Here is a 21455-nt window from a genome sequence, read left to right as displayed (position 1 = left end):
CCAAGTCACTAGTACTGGTACATATTCGCTTTGTCTGTGCTGCCATCAGTTCAAACTGCATCGTAATCACGTCAGACCCAAACAAGAAATGCATTTAGGTGCTTAAGTATATGGAATCACAATCTTACATTTTACCACTTACATTTCACTGAATAACAGAGCAATCCATTTAATACAAGAGAGGCCAGAGGAGTGAACCTCTCAAATACGTATCATGGGGCATATGCTCCTCTTTATTATGCGCTAGTATTATAATATTACAGCTGGAGTAATTTTGGTTTCTGTGTCTTCAGGAACTGAGAAATATAGTTTGAGGATATTAACACACCTGTATTTGTACTAGTCTACATATTTTATCTAGCTGAGAATAATTAGGCAAGTTAAAGAATAACTGTACTCTTAGTTATGCTAAGTTCCTGTTACAGAAAGGCACAAAACTGTTTTACTCAGTGAATTAATCAAAAGGGAATATTTAAAGATAATTTTGTTTAAGCAAAACTTCCTCATTCTGAATATATGGTTACAAGAGGTGGCCAAATTTTACTTTGAGTATTCAAAGACAAAAGCTAATTTCAAAAGACATTTTTAGAATTAGGAGGAGACAGCTGTGAAGCTGGCACATACTCTAGGAATAAAGTTGCTGCACAAGCTACACAATCACTAAAGTACTTTCTACAGAGGAAGTTAAAAGAAAAAAGTAAAATTACGAGTTCTAAATGCAATACTGAATAACAGCTCTTCTAAAATTGTTAAACCCCTTAAAATTATAATTTCCATTCTGCACAATTAAGCTTGAATTTCTCTCAATGTTTCTTCTGGAGGGAGATATTTGGCATATTAAAAAAAGGTAATTGTATACTTAGCTGGAATACTTTACAATTCTGAAGTGGGACAAATATGCGAAAATACATTTTCTATTTACTTGTGCCTAACACATTTTGAACAAAGATGCCATTCAGTTACTACCAATGACTAGAACACATAAAAAAATCCAGCTTGATTTTAAATGTAGGTCAATAAAATGTCATGAATTTATGTGTATTTTTAAAAAGGTATAGCTGCCACATAATATCATGATTATGCTAATGTGGGAAGACAGCAAATATGAGAATTAGCCCCAAAGTGCATTCCAGCCTTTTTACACAGAAAAACAAAATATTAAATTAATTTTTGCTTAAATATAGTAAAACCACATTTTCTCTACCAAAACACATTCTTGGGGGATTGCCTGTGGCAGGATATACTCCAAATAAAACCACTCTCCATTCTCCAACCTTACGTGAAACCACACTGTATGAAGTATTTCAGTACATTTGCCCCTACCTCCAAATGGTAATAAATACACTGCATTTCTGTCAACAAGATTACAATATCATAAAAAAAGATTTCTTCTAATTGCAATGTATCTTGAAGTATTATATTATGGTGGAATAGCTGTGCTTAAATTATGACTAATTAAAAGCAGTCAGTTATTTTAACGCAAATCCATTAGGTGAATTTTACCAGCTTTTGTTCATATATTAGAGTAGATTATCATTCTTAATGAATATCTAACAAAAAATAAGAGTTATCATAATGTGTACTATTCATATAGCTACCTATCCCTGTTTTCTTAATGGGGAATACAACTACGCATTACCACTTTCTAACAAAACATACTGTGTAGTCTTGAAGCAAAAGAAGAACAAGGAACTACTACTTCAAAAGAAAGATAATAACCTTGCAAGGAGGAAAGTGGGGCAAAGGTACCAAGGGTGAAAAAGGCCCAATCAATCTAGCATACACTACTAATATTATCCCCAAATTTATAGCTGACAGGTCTAGCAATCAGGGTTAACCTCTCTTGCCTTAGAAGAGATGGTAGCTGTCACTGAATGGATTTAAAGTCTTTTAGACATAAAAATCTTCAGCAGGAAAACCTAACATACTAGATCAATAAAGAGCTACCATATAAACATCAGGCTACCTTTTTCTTGTTAGGAAACCAGCATATGGTCTCTCGTTTGCAATTCCAGATTGTAAACATAGTTAAAATGTCACCTCAAGCAGCACCGTGTAAATTCTTTCCTAACTGTTTAAGGAAATCCAGCTGAATTAGAGAACGCAAACCCAATTGCTAAAGGGCAACATTATATGCTAGATGAGGCAGGTCAGGCTTATGCTGCAAAGCCCCCTGCATCTGCTGATAGGTATGCGAGGAAGCTGCCAAGTGTTTTCTTCCAGGCTGCTGCACTGACCCCACTGCTTTCCTTTAAATGAGACGTGATTGACTGCTATGTTGATGGGAAGTACTAAGCTGAAGTTGCTTATTCTTTATTGTATGCCAAGAAAGGCTGATTTTCCTTGTCACCTACTGTGCTGAAGGACAGCAGAAATGAAATCACAAAGAATTGCACGTGATGGGGGAGCAGCGCTCCTGCTGCTTTCGCTCGGGCACTGGAAGAACCACCTGGAGCCCGGAGGCCTCAGCAGCAGCTGTGATGCTGTGGGGACGGCAGGAGAAATCTAAACTGCTCCCTTGATCAAATCCCAGCCAGCTGAGAGTCACCTCCCGTGCTCCATACAGATACAGAAGTCAAGAGGCACAGTTTTCTTGCAGGGCTTCATAAACAAGTCATACTTTCTTCAGCACAAATTCATATAGAATCATTTCAGCTGGAAGAGACCCTCAGGATCAGCAAGACCAACAATAATCCAACTCTAGCAATAAACCAAGTCCCTAAGAATCTCATCTAAATGCCTTTTAAACACCTCCAGGGATGGTGACTCCACCACTTCCCTGGGCAGCCTGTTTCAAAAGCTTTGCAACCCTGCCCATGAAGAATTTTTTCCTAATATCCAATTTGAATCTCCCCTGGTGCAACTTGAGGCCACTTCCTCTTGTCCTGTCACTTGCTACGTGGGAGAAGAGACCAACACCCTCCATGCTACAACCTCCTTCCAAGTAGCTGTAGACAGCAATAAGGTCTCTGCTCAGCCTCCTTTTCTCCAGGCTGAAAAGCCCCAGCTCCCTCAGCCGCTCCTCATTAGACTTGTGCTCCAGACTCCTCACCAGCTTCATCACCCTCCTCTGCATTCTCTCTAGAACTTCAATGCCTTCCTTAAGATGAGGAGCCCAAATAATAACATCTCCTAGTGATTAAAAGTGAAAAACGTGGACCTAACATTAATTTCACTCTTTGGATCCCTGCAACCTCAGACCCGCAACTTGCTGGATTTAACATCTGAAGCCCAGCAAGACTATGTTGGCAAGTCTGAACTGGGTCTGCTGCCCTACTCCATACGAACTGAGAGTAAACATCGTCTCTCACAAAAGCTACAAGTATTGTGCTATGGAAAGTTTATTCACATTTTTTAACAAACACTAAAGCTCATAAAAATAAGGTTGCTGCAGAAAATGAAGAGACTGTTCTCCTGCCACTGACTTCTCCCATTCTCTAGGCAAGACTAAGTTCCTTTTTCACTGAAAATAAGTTTGAAGTGTTTCTACTATTGCTATTTTAATCATGATTCATTAAAATACGCATACAAATAAAATTGTCTGATAAATTGATTCTACAGTAGCTCGAGTATCTTTAAAGTATAACATTACATTTATGCTTTTAAATTATTTATGGTTGATGGCAATCATTCCATTGATTTGGGGGAGAAAGGGCTCAGTACCAGCCCACAACTGGCTCCTAATGTATGGTTTTTAGAACATTTAGTCTTCGTTGATTTCACATACAAAAAGGAACTCCTCTCAAATTGCACAAACCCACTCTCTGTGCTCTTTAATGCTAATGACATATTATTAGTTACAGCTTCATAAAGCATACATAAAACTGGCAGTAAAGTATCTGTGAAGAACATGCTAGGATAGATTTTATGAACTGCACCGACTAATGCTTGGGAAAAGTAGCCTGAACAGAGCTCACATTCACATGAATGAAGCTCCAACACTTAAACCCACCTGGAGAGGCTGTCAAGGTGCCCCCATAGTATGGACCACTTAGTATGTACATCTGCCTACAAGGCAACTCTAACTTTTTTATTTGCACTGACAGCAGCAAACTTTTCTGTTTGTAACAGCAAGACAACAGCAGATGCTCAGCACCGAAGCTTGTATGCCAGATCTTCCATCTGTACCAGGAGGATGGAGATCCTGAAGGAAGCTTTCGCTTAAGTGAAGAAAGGGAAGTAGAATCATAGAATCATTTTGGTTGGAAAAGACCTTTAAGGTCTTCAAGTCCAACCGCTAACCCAACTCTATCAAGTCCACTTCTAAACTATGTCCCTAAGAACCTCATCTATGCACCTTTTAAACACCTCCAGGGACAGTGACTCCACCACTTCCCCGGGCAGCCTGTTCCAATGCCTGACAACCCCTTCTGTGAAAATTTGTTTCCTAATATCCAATCTGAAACCTCCCTCATGCAACCTGAGAACATTTCCTCTTGTCCTATTGCTTTTTACTTTGGAGAAAAGACCAACACCCTCCACACTACAACCTCCTTTCAGATAGTTGTAGAGAATGATTTGGTCTCCTCCCTCAGCCTCCTTTTCTACAAACAACGTCAGTTCTCCGAGCATCTCCTCATATGACTTGTGCTCCAAGGCTCTAAGCAATTTGGGCACTGCTACATGTACAAATAAGCCAGCTCTGTCAGACACCAGTTACACACCCAGGGGCAGTCTCAGCATCCTCTGTGCCCCAAGAGCAGTGGAGGTCAGAAAGCCCAAAGGGCTGTGGCAGAACTGCACCGAAAGATTGTATCAGGAACGGATTATCCTCACCTCATTGCAGCGCCACATATTTTACTCATAGTCATCCAAAACGGAAAAGTTTAGACTTGGGAAAAACATGACAATAGCATTTCATTCCAAGTGTATACTTTTCTAAAGGATTTTTAAAAGGTGGCTTCAACAGTTTGCCTCATCTCTTTTGTATTTTACATTCATATTATTACATACTATTTTCCTGAAGGCTAAACATCTTCACCTCTTCGAAATGTCAACCTTTGTAAAGAAACATGTTCTACCTAATCTGTCCTCATTTCCACTCGTCCAAAATCTCATTAAAGTCAAGTGTTCTTTTTTTTCCCCCTCTCGATACTCACATACCAGTGAGAACAAGACGTTTTATCCCCAGGTGGTGCAAGCTCACATATGGAAATATATTTAATTGGTTTAAAGATTTAAACACAATCTTCTCCTGCTCCCTCCTCTCTGAGATGGCTCTCCAATAACTGAGCAAAACATTCAACACAGTTCTGTGAGACAGAAATGCACAAAACTGCATTGCCAGCCTTAGAAAGAAACATTTGCCAGTGATCTTAGCAAAGCATTTGCGCTTTTGATTACTGAGCTTATCTGCACGTAGACCTAACTGACAAACCTAAATGAAATAACTCTGCTTTTTCCAAAGCAGTCCTCGCAACATCAGTGAATCATCGGCGGGAACTCTCTGCTCCAGACCCGCTCCTGCCAATGGCAGCACCATGTTCAGGACAACAGGACACTGCCACACACACAATGGGGGCCTCTACCAGCACTTCAGTCCCAAACATCCCCAGAAGCTGGGGTGGGAGAGCAGGGGGAAAGTAAAGGAGCCAGGCCAGGTGTTTTCTGGCTCATTTCACAACTGCCCCAATTGCTGCCATTTTGCCTCTGCTTCTAGAAAGACCCAACTTCTTTCTTTTCAACTGTAGCCTTTAATTTTCTGCCATCGTCTCCAGAGCTTATTAGTAAAGATGTAAGCACTGTAGAAAAATCAACATCTACCTTACAGAGATTTACATCATATGGAATTGTACATCTTAAAATAGAAATATAAGGCAAATTAATTCAAACATGTATGATAGAAAAAATGGGGCATTTAAAAATTTTATGTTGCTATGTTGTCCACGGACTAGGGTAAAAATCAAACTCTAAAATGCAGTTATGTTAGTAACTACAAAGTATCATGAAAAACAAAATTTAGAAATGAAGAATTCTTTCTCACTCCACATTTTCTTCTTTGGGTAATGCATTGCTGTCTCCACCCCGCAACTTGTCAGTTAGGTTCACTTTTCTGCATAGTTATTTCTAATTTCATCTAATTTAACTGATTTACTAGATCATGGAGAAATACTGGAAACAGGTATCTAACAAGAATCACACAAAATAACGAATCACTGCTGTTAATGTAAGAGACCAAAGCAGCTAGTGCTACCTCCTGCTTTGAACTGACACTCCCTATCCTTGTGCAACAAATGCACGATACCACCCCCCACACACCTTTTCTGTGTTATTTGCTACATATGGCAGTCAAATTTTATTTAAAGTTCCTTTAAAATTTAACTAATCTCTCTGCTTTCACCCACATCATACAGAACGACCACACTTCATAGACAGAAACCTACAAAGAACATTTGTAATGGGAAAGGGAATTGGGAGGGGATTCAACCCGCAAATTACAGAAGCCAAAGCATAACAATGTTGCAACTGAAGATATTTTGCTGTTTGGAACATTTTTTGTTGTAAAGGGCGAATACACAAAGCAGCAAGACCTGTTCTCCAGCCCCAAGCTAAATGCCCATGAATTTACCTCTGACAACCTCTTCCACAGACTCTGTAGTTGTGGTAGTAGTGGTAGCAATACTGGTAGTTCTTTCAGTTGCCTCCTCATACTCTTCCTCTGTCTCTTCTTCAATTTCATCACCATCATCATCGTCGTCATCAGCATCTTCATCTTCCACGACAGTTAGCTCCTCGTCTTCCTCTGGTTGTTCTTCTACTACCTTATCCTCACTAAATAAAGAAAATGATAATGATGCATCAGCAACAAAATTATTTCAAGATAACAAGAGAGAACATTTTATTCAGAAAATCTCCAAGGACAAGTTACCTGTTTCTCCATCTCTCACCAGCTATACATTTAAAAAAAAAAAAAAAAAAAAAAAAAAAAATCAGGGACTCTGGAACATCTCAATGAGTGAGAAATCAGAAATGCTAAAAAAAGCGAAAAAAGTAAACATTAGCAATGCAGTGAGAAAAGTAGCAAGATGCCAGACGGGCTCCTGCTTTTGTACAGTGATAGAAAAAGAATTCCAATCAGCAATACCGTATTTTGACAGCTGAATAACACTCCAAACATGCTTGCTCCATGCTGCCATCAACAAATCAATCTTTATTTTGAAAGTAGCTGCAATTAGTTCAAAATGTACTCAGTTGATACGCACATGGAAGTAAGAGAGTTCTTTGGGACTTTCTCACCCAGGAGACATCATACCCAGAGGCTTACTCTTGACTACCTTGCATGCCATTCACCGAGGACTACCAAGGGTTGAACTGGCCTGGAATTGTCTACACTGATCGCTCAGATTTTTGTTCTGTTGGTTAAGTAGTACTGTGTGAATGGAAAAGCCACTTCTACAGGAATTGCGCACAGATCTCTCTGTTCTCACGTTGGACAGGACAGAGACAATCGACATGTGACACTTCGACTCCTGCTTAGCTGTTGATAGTTTTTGTCTTTGAGGTTTTACGTCCTTCTGGTGCCTGAAAGCAGAGAGCGGCCATTACACTGCCTTTCAGGATCTAAGGCCCAGAGAAGGAGAGGACCCAGTTTTGGTCTTCTGTGTGACAGCAGCACTGATGTAGAAGTGAAAAGCCACATGGTTTTGCCAATGAGGCTGCTGTCTTGGCCAATGTGTGCAGCTGTTCAGCATGGAAAGGTCTGCTCAGATGCTCTGCACCACCAACACGGCTGATCCGTAAGGCCTCCCTAAAAGACCTGCAGTACCAATGCATATTCAGGTGCCAACACAAGCAGTCCTGTGCTCTCAAAAAAACCCCAAACTATTTGGCTAAATATCATTATCCACTGTAGTGCTTTAAATTCATATAACTGCCTAAAATCCTCAGGATTTAATCAATCTTAGACGATAGAAGGGAATACAGCAGTTGACTATCAAATGCATTTGGTGGCTTAATATGCCAAGAATTTTCTAAGATCAGTCTTGATTCTGGACGATACACAGGCCAATAGGCCAAAACATGCACACTCAGGTGCTGCTACTGTTGCTTTTGAAAGGCTTCCTAACTGAGTGCCCAGCTGTCACAAGGTCTCAGGTTTGCTAATCTGATCACCTACCTGAAATTCACTACTAATGAGTAAATGATCCTTAAATATTTAAACATGCAATGACTATTTGTTGCCTTCATACACAAGTGTTTTTGCACCTTTCTCATGGGATTGCATATGCCTGAACAGCCTTTTACATGAAGTTAGCAACTTCTCTCCTTCATCTCATTTCAGAGGCCAAGCTGTAATATTTCACTTACAGTAGATTGCCTACTACGATTTTGAAAGTGAACGCACAGAAAAAAGGAGCATAGTACGATTTTTCTTAATAGGGTATTAAGAAGAAGTTAAAAAACTTACTGATAAAAATCTTGTATGCCACAAGCCTGACTCTGCTAGGAGAAAGTTAAGTCTCTATACAAACAAGAGCGAATCTCCTGTTGTTTCCTCACTACAATATTTGGCCTCCAGAAACACAAGAGAGACTTTAAGTAACAATGAAGCTTTCAAGCCCAAGTAGGTTATACAAACGGATGAGGTAACAGCTAACTTTCAGAGGAGTCTGAAAAAGGGATGACCTGGTTCCATTTACATGGGAGAAAGACTGAAAAAGGGGCACAAAGCCATTGGGCTCTTCTCAATTTCAAAGAACTGGCTCATAAATTTCACCATCTCCACTGTGTGGTTTTCCCCTGTCACTCTGTTTTCAGCATGTCTGAAGTTTTCTGCTTCATTTTTAGTAACTCCTTTCTGAACAACAGATTTCCTCAGTTTTTAGTTTTCTCACGAAGTAAAATCATAGAATCATTTTGGTTGGAAAAGACCTTTAAGATCATTGAGTCCAACTGTTAACCCAGCACTGCCAAGTCCTCATCTAAACCGTGTCCCTAAGAACTTCATCTACACATCTTTTAAATAACTCCAGGGACGGTGATTCAACCACTTCCCTGGGAAGCCTGTTCACCTTTTTATGAGCATGAAATAAATGCTATATGTATACCATCAACATTCAACTGCAAGATGGAGGTTGATTTATAAGACCAGCATCTGTTTACGATCTCCAGGTTAAGGGGCTTCTAGTCTTGGCTAGCTATAGACCTTTAAACTAGGCATGCTGAGTACAAAACATGCAGATTTTGATCAAGAGCATCAGACACCATGTGCCTTTCAACATTAAAGAAAGCTGCTCTCTGTCCTTCTCTCACCTAAGCTACAAACACAGCATGGTTTTAAAAAACTGCAATTATTTTTCCTCTTCCTTTCACATGAATGATCACTCTCAGATACTGGCAAGCTCATAAAGTTAAAAAAGGACAACGAAAACAACATAATGAAACAATCAAACCGAAGTCAATTAGTGACATGGAAAGCCACTTCAAAAATAACTTCTATGTGTGCATCCAATATTTATCTGTTTTTAGCTACACAAAACCAATCAACTCAGCTATGTCAGTCCACAGCATTTTGTTGGGAAATTTTGAGCATCAAGGCCAAGCTTTTTGGTTTTCCTATATTTTTTGAAACATTTTTTTTTATTTTATTTTTAAGGGGTGTGATGGTGAAGGATGTAGGATGAAAGAAGACAATTCTCTGTGTGTATTGGTTGGCTGTGCCCACTGTTCCGGTGAGCCCTGGTTTCTTCTCCACTAACTTACCAGAATTACACACTTAATGGCAGCCCCTACCTGCACCCCCTTTATGAGTTGCTACTTGCTGAAGAACTAGACATCTGAGAAGGTAAAAAAAAAGCCAAAAGTTATGGAAAAATACAACAGTTTACAGGATCAGGCTCCTGAAAACATGATAAACAGCTTGCACAAAAAGGCACTGGAATATTCCTTATACTACAGGGTATTTCAAAAAGATGGACCCAATTTCAAAGTACTGCTTCAAAATTGGGTCCATCTTTTTGAAACACCCTGTATTTTGTTCACTCCTAGAAAAATCACATTTCTGCTACCAACATATTCTGCAAGACTCAGCCACAAGGGTAGCACTTCACAGGATTATATTTTATTGCAAGTTAAAAAAAAAAAAAGAACAGTGAAAATTAAGTGGTTTTGCTTTAGATTTAGATATCTAAAGAAGCAAGAGCCTTGATACACACTTACAGAATTAAGATGCCTGAAATTCAGTTTTAGAAGGCCATTTCCCTATTTAACAGGTTTTTAAAACTGTTAATGTACAGAAGTGTGAAGCTATAGACAGGTTCTACTAAATAAGCACTCCAGGCTTTCTCTAAAAGTAATTATTTTCCCAGATGTCTACTTGATTTTATTTTTATTTATACAAATATAAGGTAGTCTCTTCCCCTATTAGCACTGTCTTCCAAAGAGGAGGGGATGGGAAGATGAAGCGCTTCATGCTCTCTTAACAAGTTTCTTCTTGAACGAAGCCAAATACCAGAAATCAACTGGCCTGGTGCTATTCTGGTGGTTGAATCACACTCAGCTGTAACACACGGTACCACAGACCAAGCGGCATGATACACAAGGGGCAGGGACGGTGCCCTGGAAAGCCCCAACAGCAACAGCAAGTGTGCCATGTTAGATGCCCAGGCTACTCATCAAGTCCCTCACAGTCACCATGCTCAGCAGTGCAAGCAGAAGATGACCCCACCTTCTCAAGAGGCCGTGGTCATGACAGACATGAGGAAATCAACACTGTCAAGTGGTCCCTTAGCAGCGCTCTTCAGGAGCCCAGAGCCAAGGGGAAGGAGCTTGTCCCCCAGTATTTGTCGGTCACTGGGGAACTTCGAGCCCCATGCTTGAAGATGCAGGTTTAGTACAAACATCTTGATGTGCTTTCTGCTGTAAACAAAGACAGTGGGTGGACTTCACATATTATTGGTTATTAGCAAATGTACCATATCTTGTAGGAAACACGAAAAAATATGCCTGCTTTTGTTTCCTTGAGTTTAGCCACTGTTATCGTCCTAGCTCTTCTTCAAAGAGTATGCATGGGAGAGGGATGATAGAGAACAATGAAGTATAAGTTCTTTCTCTTCTCCAACATTTGGAATAAAGCATCAGCTCTTCAAACAGGTGCAAAATCCTCCCTGTGGTACAGCCTGCAAAGCTCTGTCACTCCCTGTCATGCTACATGCTCTGGTACCATTTCATATTTCTCAGTTAGCACCACCACAGTGCTGTTTCCCAGACAGCGTGCCTAACTTCTGCACACCTTTCACAGTAATCAGTTTAAATGCACTGTCTCTAAACAAAGTATTACTACCAAATGAATGTGAATACTGGTATTTTTCTCAGAAGTCTTAAGAGTTTTATTTAATATGTGTTGCAGGTGTGCTTCTCTGTATTGCTATTACATTTTATGTTCTTCAGTAAACAAGTATGACTCAGTCTTGTTTCCCCTGAAACCATGATACCTTGACAGTTTTTTCTGTATATTCCCTTGATACTGTCCCAGCCAAGGTTTTATTAGCACCACAGACTGCAGTGTCTTGTCTGCAAGAAATCCCTGACATTCTGCCTTAGCTCAGTGGTGCCAGTGACAGGATTTTTCAAAGGCTACTCAAAAAAATTACTTGATACACTGACAGATTCACAGATATGTAAAATCATATTATCATCATCTGAGTTTAGCAGTTCGGCAGTAGGCAACAGAGGTAAATTGTTAGGCTTGAACACAGCCATGAAAATATTTGCGAACTTCTCCCTACAACATCAGTGTATCTCCCATCAGTGAAGACATTTGGCAAGCCGGGCTGGCACTTTCCTTTCATGGTGGATGTGGAGATCATCAGGGCTTTGAACCTTCTGCTTCAACCTCCTCATATAAAGTTACTAAAATCCATTCCCCCTATCCTAGAAATGAGGCTTCCCTCAAGTATCCAGCTAGCATCCTGGGTCACTAACACAAATCACATATGCTCCTATGTGTGGTGAAACAGGTTATTTGAAATTTGGTGGTTTCAGCTCTTATTTCTGATGTCTCAGACAGACTGGGGTTCAAGGCAGCCTAAGTAGTAATTGGTTCCATTGACCCAAACAGAAACATACTGACTACTTCAATGGGTGGTTTTAAAAATGGTTTTAAAACGTATACCACTGCACAACTCCTGCCAGTATGCACTTAAGCACAGCAATGTTTGAACCATGGACCTGTCATGTATATCTAATAACTTCCTTTTCTCAGTCCATCACTGCAGTAAGAGCTGGCACCAATGCAATATTTATTCACTTCACTCAGAAATGTGCATCATCCTGTTACTTTGTGAAGTTAAAACTGAAGGAAAGGTAAAGGAAAGTGAAGGTCAACGAACTGTGCTACTTTTTGCTGTTCAAGAAATAAGAAAATGTTAGTAAATGGAAGAAGTTTCCTTTCTGTATTCCAATAACCTGCAACAGAGGCAGAACACAGACAATGAAGACAGTGAGTTTTCTTTTTAACAGTGTTTCAGAACTCATAGGGCTGCAGCATAAGCTGTGTTTTAAGAAAAGGTTTCTGGCTACAACTATGAGCTTCAGACAAAAATGTGACAAAGCTTTCATTTTAGGGTAACAAATAAGTATGGACTAATTACTGGTTTCGTGAAGGGGCTTATGTTTGTCTGCAAGAAATGCTCATCCATACAGATGCACTGAAATCATGATTTTGCCAGGTAACTTGAACAAAAACGTATACTCCCTCAGTGGGTGAAAAAGAAGGAAAAGGTGTTCAAGGCAGATGTTTTTATATCTGGTAAGATTAGCGCTCACTACACTTCACAACTGTATTTTACTGCAAACAGATGGCATCTGGACTGTGGGTTTTAGCAGCCACCAAGCCTGAGCAAATAGCTGGGGAAAAGCCAGTTCCAGGAGAGGAACCGAAACAGCAGTAGTAACAAGCCACCATCTGCCTAGAGAGCAAGGCCATGTACATTAGTTCTGGACAGCTGTGGGAATTAACAGAAGAGAAGTAATTGCTGCACATAACTTCCAGCCTGTGCTCTTCAGCCTAACAGGCCAAGCTGATGGTAACTTACGCAAGCACAGCCTCTACTGCTGCGGGTGCCATCATCTCAGTTTCCAGCATCTTGTGCTTCAGGTTCCCAAAAGCATGAAAAACCCCACTCTTCTACACCTCCTCCAAATGAACTTCAGGAAACATGTGATAGGACTGGACTGTCAAGCATCCAGGCTGGGTCTAGCTTTGTTTCCATATTAATGCTGAGCACACATACATATTTATTCCTGTGTTTAGGAAAGCTCCAGAGCACAAAGGTCTTTAACTATGGGAGAGGAAACAGAGATGCAACTGTGAACTTCTACATGCCTTAGAGTTAATGCCTTAACAGAAAGCACAAAACAAACACAAAGCAAATTACAAGAGTAGGACACATGCATGGAATCCAAAGAAGAAGATGAGTGTGCTTGAGATGGCCTAATTACCAGGCTTTTGGTTAAAAGCAAATCAGAAAGTTAATAGGCAAGGAACTAAATTCTCCCTCAACAAACCTGCACATCAGAGGCCTGGGTATTTTCCAACTCACATTATTCCAAAACTTTCAGGCTAGAAAATGTTCTTCTGACTACACGATGAGATTTCTTGCCAACTGTGTTTGCTCCCACCATTGCACTCCTCTGAATGGTGCAATTAATTAAAGACACGAGACAAGAGAGCAACTACTTAAAGCTAAAATCTAAGCCAACAGTGCACTTTGGCACATGAACACCCACCTCACTGTACCTTCTGTTATTTAACTTTGCCTTTGGTACACTAGTCGACTTCAAGACTAAGTTGAGTACAACTACCATGTGAAACTGAACATCCAGGTAGCAAATTTAAACAAAAACCACTGAAGTAATTTTGGATGTGGTAGAAGAGAGGAAAGGATGTCAAAACCAAGAGTGAAATGAAATTTCAGCATTGAAAGTCTAAGAGTAGGGAGTTATACCAGAAAGGTCTATTTTACTGAAATATGGGGAGGTGGGAATGGACAGCAGGGCAAGAATTAAACTGCACTGCAGCTGTGAGATTAGGCACAGAGCCAGGAAAGAACAGGGTTATGCCAGACCTCTAGTCTATGCAACTGATCTTTTAAATGGCTTATTGGCATCACAGTCTGGAAAACTGCAGTGATTTACAGAACTGAATGTCTGACCTACAAGGTACCTCAGCAGTAATGTTTCTGGTCTGTCCGTTAAGTGACCACAAAAGCACAAACTGCTTAAAAACTGCTCTGCTTATTTTCATTAAGGTTGGATTATTCTAGGTTAGTAAATCAGGTTTCTCACAAGAAGAAGAAATAATGTGATGTTCAGACATATATAAATACCTATTAAGAGACAGACAACTATTAAGAACCTAGCAGAGCAAGTTGGGATGAGCAATTCATACTGCCTAGTGTTTATAAGACATGCATATTGTCACTTCTAATTACCTTCCTTCTTGTTTTCTTTTTCTTAAGAGATTGCAATTATCTTAATTCTCACATTTCCTAACGGGGAAAAAAAACCTGACACCAGCTATTTCAAGAATTGTCACATAGGTTGCTTTTGAGTTCTTAGACCTTCTCAAACAACTCAAGTGTGTGCTTCAGACTTTCTCCTTCTACTGTATTTTTTTAACCTTTATACAAAAACAATTCCAAAACGTGCCTGGTTTCATTAACTTTGATAGAAAACAAGAGGCGTTCCAATAACATTCTTTTAATCTAATTTTTAAACAGAAGATCTATAAAAACAAATACACATTCCTTGTCCTACTGCCTCTAACAGATACATTTATCTTTTTCCCTGTAAGTAAAAAGGAAGGTACACTTCATACTATTAGAAATTTCTTTCCACACCTGACCTGCTTAAAAAGAAGGCATATGAGCTAGCATGCAACATTTGATCTTGTGCACTCTCAAATGGTACCTGTTGAACAATATGCAGAATACTTTTTCAAAACTGACCTAGTTTGCTCTCTGAAACAAAGCCTTTGCTGGTGTTACTGTTCTGACAGTTTTCTATGGAAGAAGGAGGATTCCGGAAGAAAAATGTCATTTTTAGAGGACAGAGTAATTATATATTAAACCCATATTCTTTCTCACTTCGATTATTTTTGCTAAAGAGAAACTTAAAAACAAGAAAAGTAAACATCAGCAAATAGAGAAAATCAAGCCCTGAGCTTGAGGACAATAAATAAATATCATGTTCAAAATCCAGACGTCAGAAACGCAGTAACACTGAATATGATGGAAGAGGGCAGTCTTGGAATCAGCAGAAAAATCTGGATCTGGTACAAACGTTAGTTTCAACAAAACATCTGCAATACTCAGAATGGACTATTCAGTGCTTCTTTGTCCAACCTGCTGTCCTACAGCTTATCTGAGGCATGCTGTGTGAACTCTGTAGGAAACCAAGTACTTGCTCTGTTTGTGGAATTCATCATCTTTGTACCCTCACACAACAACATGGTAAAACTGGAAGAATAGCTTTGGTTTACAATTAGTAAAGCAAGCAAGAAAATACCAGAAGCATGTAACAACTCTGGATGTTCAATTTAAGACACTGACTAACATTTTTCAGAGACTGTGCTATTTTAAACTTTTTAAATACAGCTGCCACCAGCGGCAGCTGCAAGAGGCCAGGACTTGTGCAGAGCACATCACCTCCACTCAACGCAGCCAGAAGAAAAACCAGCACCTTTTGTACCAAGCTTTTCATGGTGGCCACAGCATGCCAAGCCCAGCAGAAGACTTTGATGAGGGACACAAGCACAGATCCAGTTCTCCAGGCCAACATTTTACTGTTTTTACCTTCACTCAGTTCACAATTTGTGTGTTATGTTTTCCTCACCAGTGATCAAAATATAGATCCCATGTGAAGAAATAGTTTGTCATCATGTAGCCAAAGCAAAAAGATTTGCATTCAAGATCAGAGGTGGGATTCTTAAATTTCCACAAATCACCCCAATGCTGAGCTCTTCTTCCTAGCATGGATCAGAAAAACTACTATTCCACGTTATCACTGAAGGGTAAAATAGAGAAGGCACTGCTGGATAACTTTATGGAGGGATATCCAGCTACGCATGCACCAGCACACAGTCATGCTAGTGTGACAGTGCGTGTTGAAAAACCCAGCTGTAGATTTCTCACTTGCCACTTTTCTCATGCATTATAAATAGTACAGCACTTGAAATGGGGTGCTACATATCACAATGTCACAAGAACTCCTCAGAACACCTCACAGGCAAATCAGAAGGGTTTCTTGAGCTGGTTACTACATGAAGACATATAGGGAACATTTCTCTCCCACGTTTTAGTCATCACAAGTCATTACAAGTGACAACTCAAAATTTTTGCTTATAAAATTTTTGTCAGTTACTTAAGGAAAACACAGCGGCTCATGGTTCGGTTTTGTGAGGCCAAAAAAAAATATAACCCTTCTCTGCAAGTCAGCTTTCTACTGAATGTGAAAGTTTGATGCCATTAACCCCCTGATACAAGCTCAACATTCACTTAAGCCACAGAGGTAGCCTGCACAGCTAGCAAACTGCTTTCATCAGGGGTCATGAAAGCCTGGCTATCTTCTACTCATCACTTCCTCAATTAGATTAATTCTCTCCACCCATAGCCTCATCCATCACTTCAGTTAATGTTTTATACTCAAATGGTGATTGGATTTGCCAGCTCAGCATCGCGGTAATTACCTCTCAACGCAACGCGCTGTTTCATCAATTCCGCTCTAACTTTATTTGTCCTAAGAAGAAATCCAACTCTTACCAGTCTTTCTAGTCATTAATGCTCTGGTGTTTCTATGCTTTCTGAATTTTAACAACCTCCATGTTAAAAAGGAAAAAATGGTTATTAAAACTATATCATGAGTTACCTGAATATTAAATAACAGCCAACACAAGAGACAAACCCAATTAATGTAGGAATGTGAGACACAGAATACACTAATAGCATATAAAATATGCAAATAAGACAAAATACTTCTAGAGTTATTCAACATAGGCAGTTAACATTATGCCTACAAACTTGGTGATGCCTTAGTTCAATTTATAAAGAAACCAATTAGGTTTTATCATTAAAATACTTATAAAAACACTAAGTTCTTAGATAAGCTGTAACAATAATATTGGTTTAGAACAGGTATTTAGAACAGGTAGGAAAGATATTCTTCTATTTCAGTTTCTAAGAGATGTAATACAAAAATCAAGAAGATACGAACTGCTGACGAATTAGCTAAAATACAATATTGCAGATATCAGAACACCTTCCACACTATCTCCCCAAATGAATTCAGTTTCTCTAAAATACCAATTTAGTGATGGACAATTCACATGATGCAAAATTCACCTACTTCAATAATAGGCATTAACCTATACTGATGGCAAACTGCAGAGGAAGAGAAAAAAAGCAAGAAAAACTAAGCAAGTCTGTAATTCCTAGTGTTCATTTTAGGGCACTGACTCCCAATTAGGAACAATTTGTATTAGGACAGCTGATGAGAATATCACCTCCAGCTGCACCCCTGCCAGCTCCTGTGTCACAGGCGACTGAACTCCTGCAACAGGCATCCCCCTGCTGGCACAAGGGTCAGTTTTCCTTAATTTCAGGGGTATGAACAGCCTACAGCTCAGTCTGCACAGTATGGAAAAATGGAAATCTCTCTATCCATCCAAACACGAATCATTTGCTGCTTCTAATTCAGAATCTGCAGTACAGACCCTTCGGCCAGCTTCACATCTGGTTCAGTCTTACAAATTCAAGAGCTTGGTGATTAGGGGGTAGATTTTCTTTTGTTTTTAATGTTTTCCTTTTTTTTAAGAATCATTTAGGACATCTCCACTGGAGCATTTCTCACTGAAATTTTAGAAATTGATTTCCCAATTTAATGAGAAAAGCTTATATCAACAAGAATTTGTTGTTTGTGTTAACACAAGTGACAAGATGGCTTGAAAACAGATAAATACTCAACAGAGACAAAATGTTGTTTTCTTTTTCCTCCAGTAAGCACATATCCAATGAAGAATTTAGCCTTGATACTTTCCTTTTTCTTGATTAATAACACTTTTTTAGCTTTAGAATAGCAAAAACTTCAAAAAGCCTCCAGATACCCCATTTCTATGTTCTTCAGACATCTTCTGAGCTAAGAGCTGGACTTCCAATTAAACCTTAGATTTTTGACTCAGTGCCGCAAGACAATATTAACGGTAAAAAAAACAATGGGAGAGAAGGAGGAGGTGCTAAGAATGGTCAACTAACACAATGTCACTACATACTAGATATGAGTATGAGGAAACAGGTAGAAATTGAAGGATTTAAGAAGCAGTAAGAATCTTGGAATGATCTGCTCTGGCATTGACTTCTGCACCAACAATGCTCCATATCCAGACACTGGTCAGGGCCTGACTCTTCCTCAGCTGTGCAGCATTTCCCATCACATGGGGCCTCTGACGCCCAAGGCACCCCCACCTTCATTGTCCTAGTTTTACCCGTGTTTTTCTCCACATTCACCCTTGTTTGTTTCTTCCAGTTGTAGTTTAAATGCCAAAGAGACTAAAGTACCCATCAGAGCAACAGATAAGTTAGACTAGCTCAATTTGGTTACTTTATTATAATCTCCCTGGTCAGTTAATACGCAATGGCGAGTAATATGTCCAAGTCAAACAATCCCCTGAAGGCTCTTCTTTCAGGCCGTAATTTCCAAATACATTTTCTGGGGGTGGATGAAGAGATACACAGGGGTAAATAAGGGTGAGAGGAACATGGGGAGATGTAATGGGGAGAAACAGGGCATAGCCCTTGCCAGTGAACACTGTGAGCATAGAGAACACTAAAGAAGAGCCACACCAGTTGTAGTATTTACCTGCTTTCACCTACATTCACAATTAAAACATCAACAGCTTCCCAACTCTTGCCTGCACTCTATCTCCCACTGCTCTGGCACACAGAGACCCAAAGAAAGGTAATTAAGCAGTATCTAGTCAAAGCTACACTTGCAAAAGGAAAGTGTATTTCCCAAGCAGAGAAATAACTCAACACCATTAAATATTCCTTGTGGCCAGGAAGGCCAATGGCATCCTCGGGTGTATTAGAAGGGGGGTGGTTAGTAGATTGAGAGAGGTCCTCTTTCCCCTCTATGCCGTCTTGGTGAGACCCCATCTAGAATATTGTGTCCAGTTCTGGGCCCCTCAGTTCCAGAAGGACAGGGAACTGCTGGAGAGAGTCCAGCGTAGGGTAACCACGATGATTAAGGGAGTGGAGCATCTCCCATATGAGGAAAGACTGAGGGAGCTGGGTCTCTTTAGTTTGGAGAAGAGGAGACTGAGGGGTGACCTTATTAATGCTTATAAATATATAAAGGGTGAGTGCCATGAGGATGGAGCCAGGCTCTTCTCGGTGGCAAACAGTGATAGGACAAGGGGTAATGGGATCAAGCTGGAACACAAGAGGTTCCACTTTAATTTGAGAAAAAACTTCTTCCCAGTGAGGGTGACAGAGCACTGGAACAGGCTGCCCAGGGGGGTTGTGGAGTCTCCTTCTCTGGAGACATTCAAAATGCGCCTGGACATGTTCCTGTGTGACCTCACCTAGGTGTTCCTGCTCCAGCAGGGAGATTGGACTAGATGATCTTTTGAGGTCCCAAACATACTGTGATACTGTGAAATATTCTTATACTGATGCTTGTATACTAATAAATTTACTTGCCTATGTGTCACCATTTAGACTTCGGCATTTTTCATAAATACGTGGCAGAGGCAGACACCCCAGTTGCCTGTCTGCTGCCTTTGTGTCAAGGCAGTAGTGTGACACACCACCAGGACTCAGTGTGTTGTTATATAGGACACTATATGACCGTGGCTAATTTAAACACACCTTGTGATTTAATGACAGCACTTTGGGGAATGCTGATTGTAACTAATTTGATGTTGAGGTTAACTCACAGACATTTCTGAAGGGAAGACAGTAGGTAAAATATGTGTTGACATCTTTGTACCACTTAAGTCATAGATAAAGACATAAAATGAGCTATAAAGCAAAAGAAATGAAATGTACATTTCCTCCATGTCAAGTGAGGATCTCTAACAAATTACTCAGCAAAGTAACTCTGCTAGGCCCCTGTGACTCCTCTTCCCCAAATGCTAGAACAAGACTAATAGTTAAAAGAATAAAGACTTACACTTCAGCATAACAGGCACATATACAATGCTGGTTTTACTATCAGAAAAAACTGAAAAGTTTTAAAGGCCTTTCAGGATTTCTTGGATTAGAGTTGGAGAAGGCAATTAAGAAAAAAGACCATTTTTCCACATAACAATCAAAAAGGATACAGCACTTTAACTACTTTTTTCTCAGCATCTAGGAGATAAGCACTCATTCTTAAGCTCAGCCCAGTACAGGTTTGCAAAACCAAAAAACATGATTACTACACTGTATAGCACAAATTTATTTTAGTTTTACTTCTGCTTCACAGATATCGAATTATAAGCCCAAAGTCAATTGCACCCTTTGGGATTATTCACTGTAGTAAAAAACCTACTGTATTAACCATCCTAATGGCAAGTATGAACAAACCACAAAATTTCATTTTGCAGAAGTTTGTGAGAAACCGTAAACCAAATTCTTATAAAATACACTAATTCCTACAATGTAACATCTGCAACACTACCCAGTCGTTACATCAGCCTGTGTATATGTTTTGTACACCAAAAAGACAAAACTAATTTGGCCTAACCTGCTGAGAAATCAAATCTCCTATTTTCAAACTTGAAAATAGATTCAAATTGTACAGAAAAAACAAGACTTGGCCAAAGTTAAAGCACCATCTTCTGCTCCTGAGCCATGGGATTTAAGGAAAAGCTTTCTATATAACCCTCGACAACTCAACTTATCATGCCTCAGTTTCCCTGCTGTGAAAGAAGGAAAATGACAGCAGCCTGGAAGGTCTTATGCAGCGACAGGAAGATAAGGAGGTGAGTGTGAGACAGATGCAGAGAGAGAAAACCTAGAGGTTTACAGCTTAATCATCAGTCTTAAAGATGTTCAACCTTGGACATCAAGGACACCAAAGCTTCCAGCAAGTGCCCAGGCATAGGCAGGAGGGCCATGAGGCTGTGCCGAGTCTCAAGGGCAGCCAGAGCCTGCAGGTCACTTGACTGAGTTCTAGCTATGCAGCTACATTGAAAGCTAGCACCTGTATTTGGCTGTCCCTCAGGCAGTCTTGAAGGTAAATTTTAATTAAAGGTGCGGATAGCTGAAAAATGCTCGTGACCTCTTAGTAAGAGTTATATGCTACTTGAGGATGAGCATGACATGATGCAATTTCAAAAGCACGGGCAGATCCTGACTCTTGGCCTTATGAACAAAAAGTGGGTACAACACACCTGTCACAAAAACACACTGTCCCTCCTTTCCCCAAATGTCGCCAACAAGACACCTCCTTTCATGCCCAGACCCAGGCGGTGGTCA

General features: G+C 39.9%; 1 protein-coding gene across 5 annotated transcripts in view; it reads right to left on the bottom strand.

The window, feature by feature from the left end:
- The window catches only part of APP (amyloid beta precursor protein), a gene marked incomplete at both ends in the record, with an annotated part of 219018 nt that overhangs the window by 91883 nt on the left and 105680 nt on the right, over nucleotides 1-21455 (bottom strand). For all 5 annotated transcript variants that reach the window (XM_080345581.1, XM_080345582.1, XM_080345583.1 and 2 more), the window contains one exon: nucleotides 6569-6771. In XM_080345581.1, the coding sequence (XP_080201707.1) occupies nucleotides 6569-6771 (203 nt within the window). The remainder of the gene's footprint in view (nucleotides 1-6568; nucleotides 6772-21455) is intronic.

Source organism: Nesoenas mayeri (genome assembly GCF_963082525.1).
Source record: "Nesoenas mayeri genome assembly, chromosome: 1".
NCBI classification, from domain to species: domain Eukaryota; kingdom Metazoa; phylum Chordata; class Aves; order Columbiformes; family Columbidae; genus Nesoenas; species Nesoenas mayeri.
This window is presented reverse-complemented; position numbering and strand designations above follow the sequence as displayed.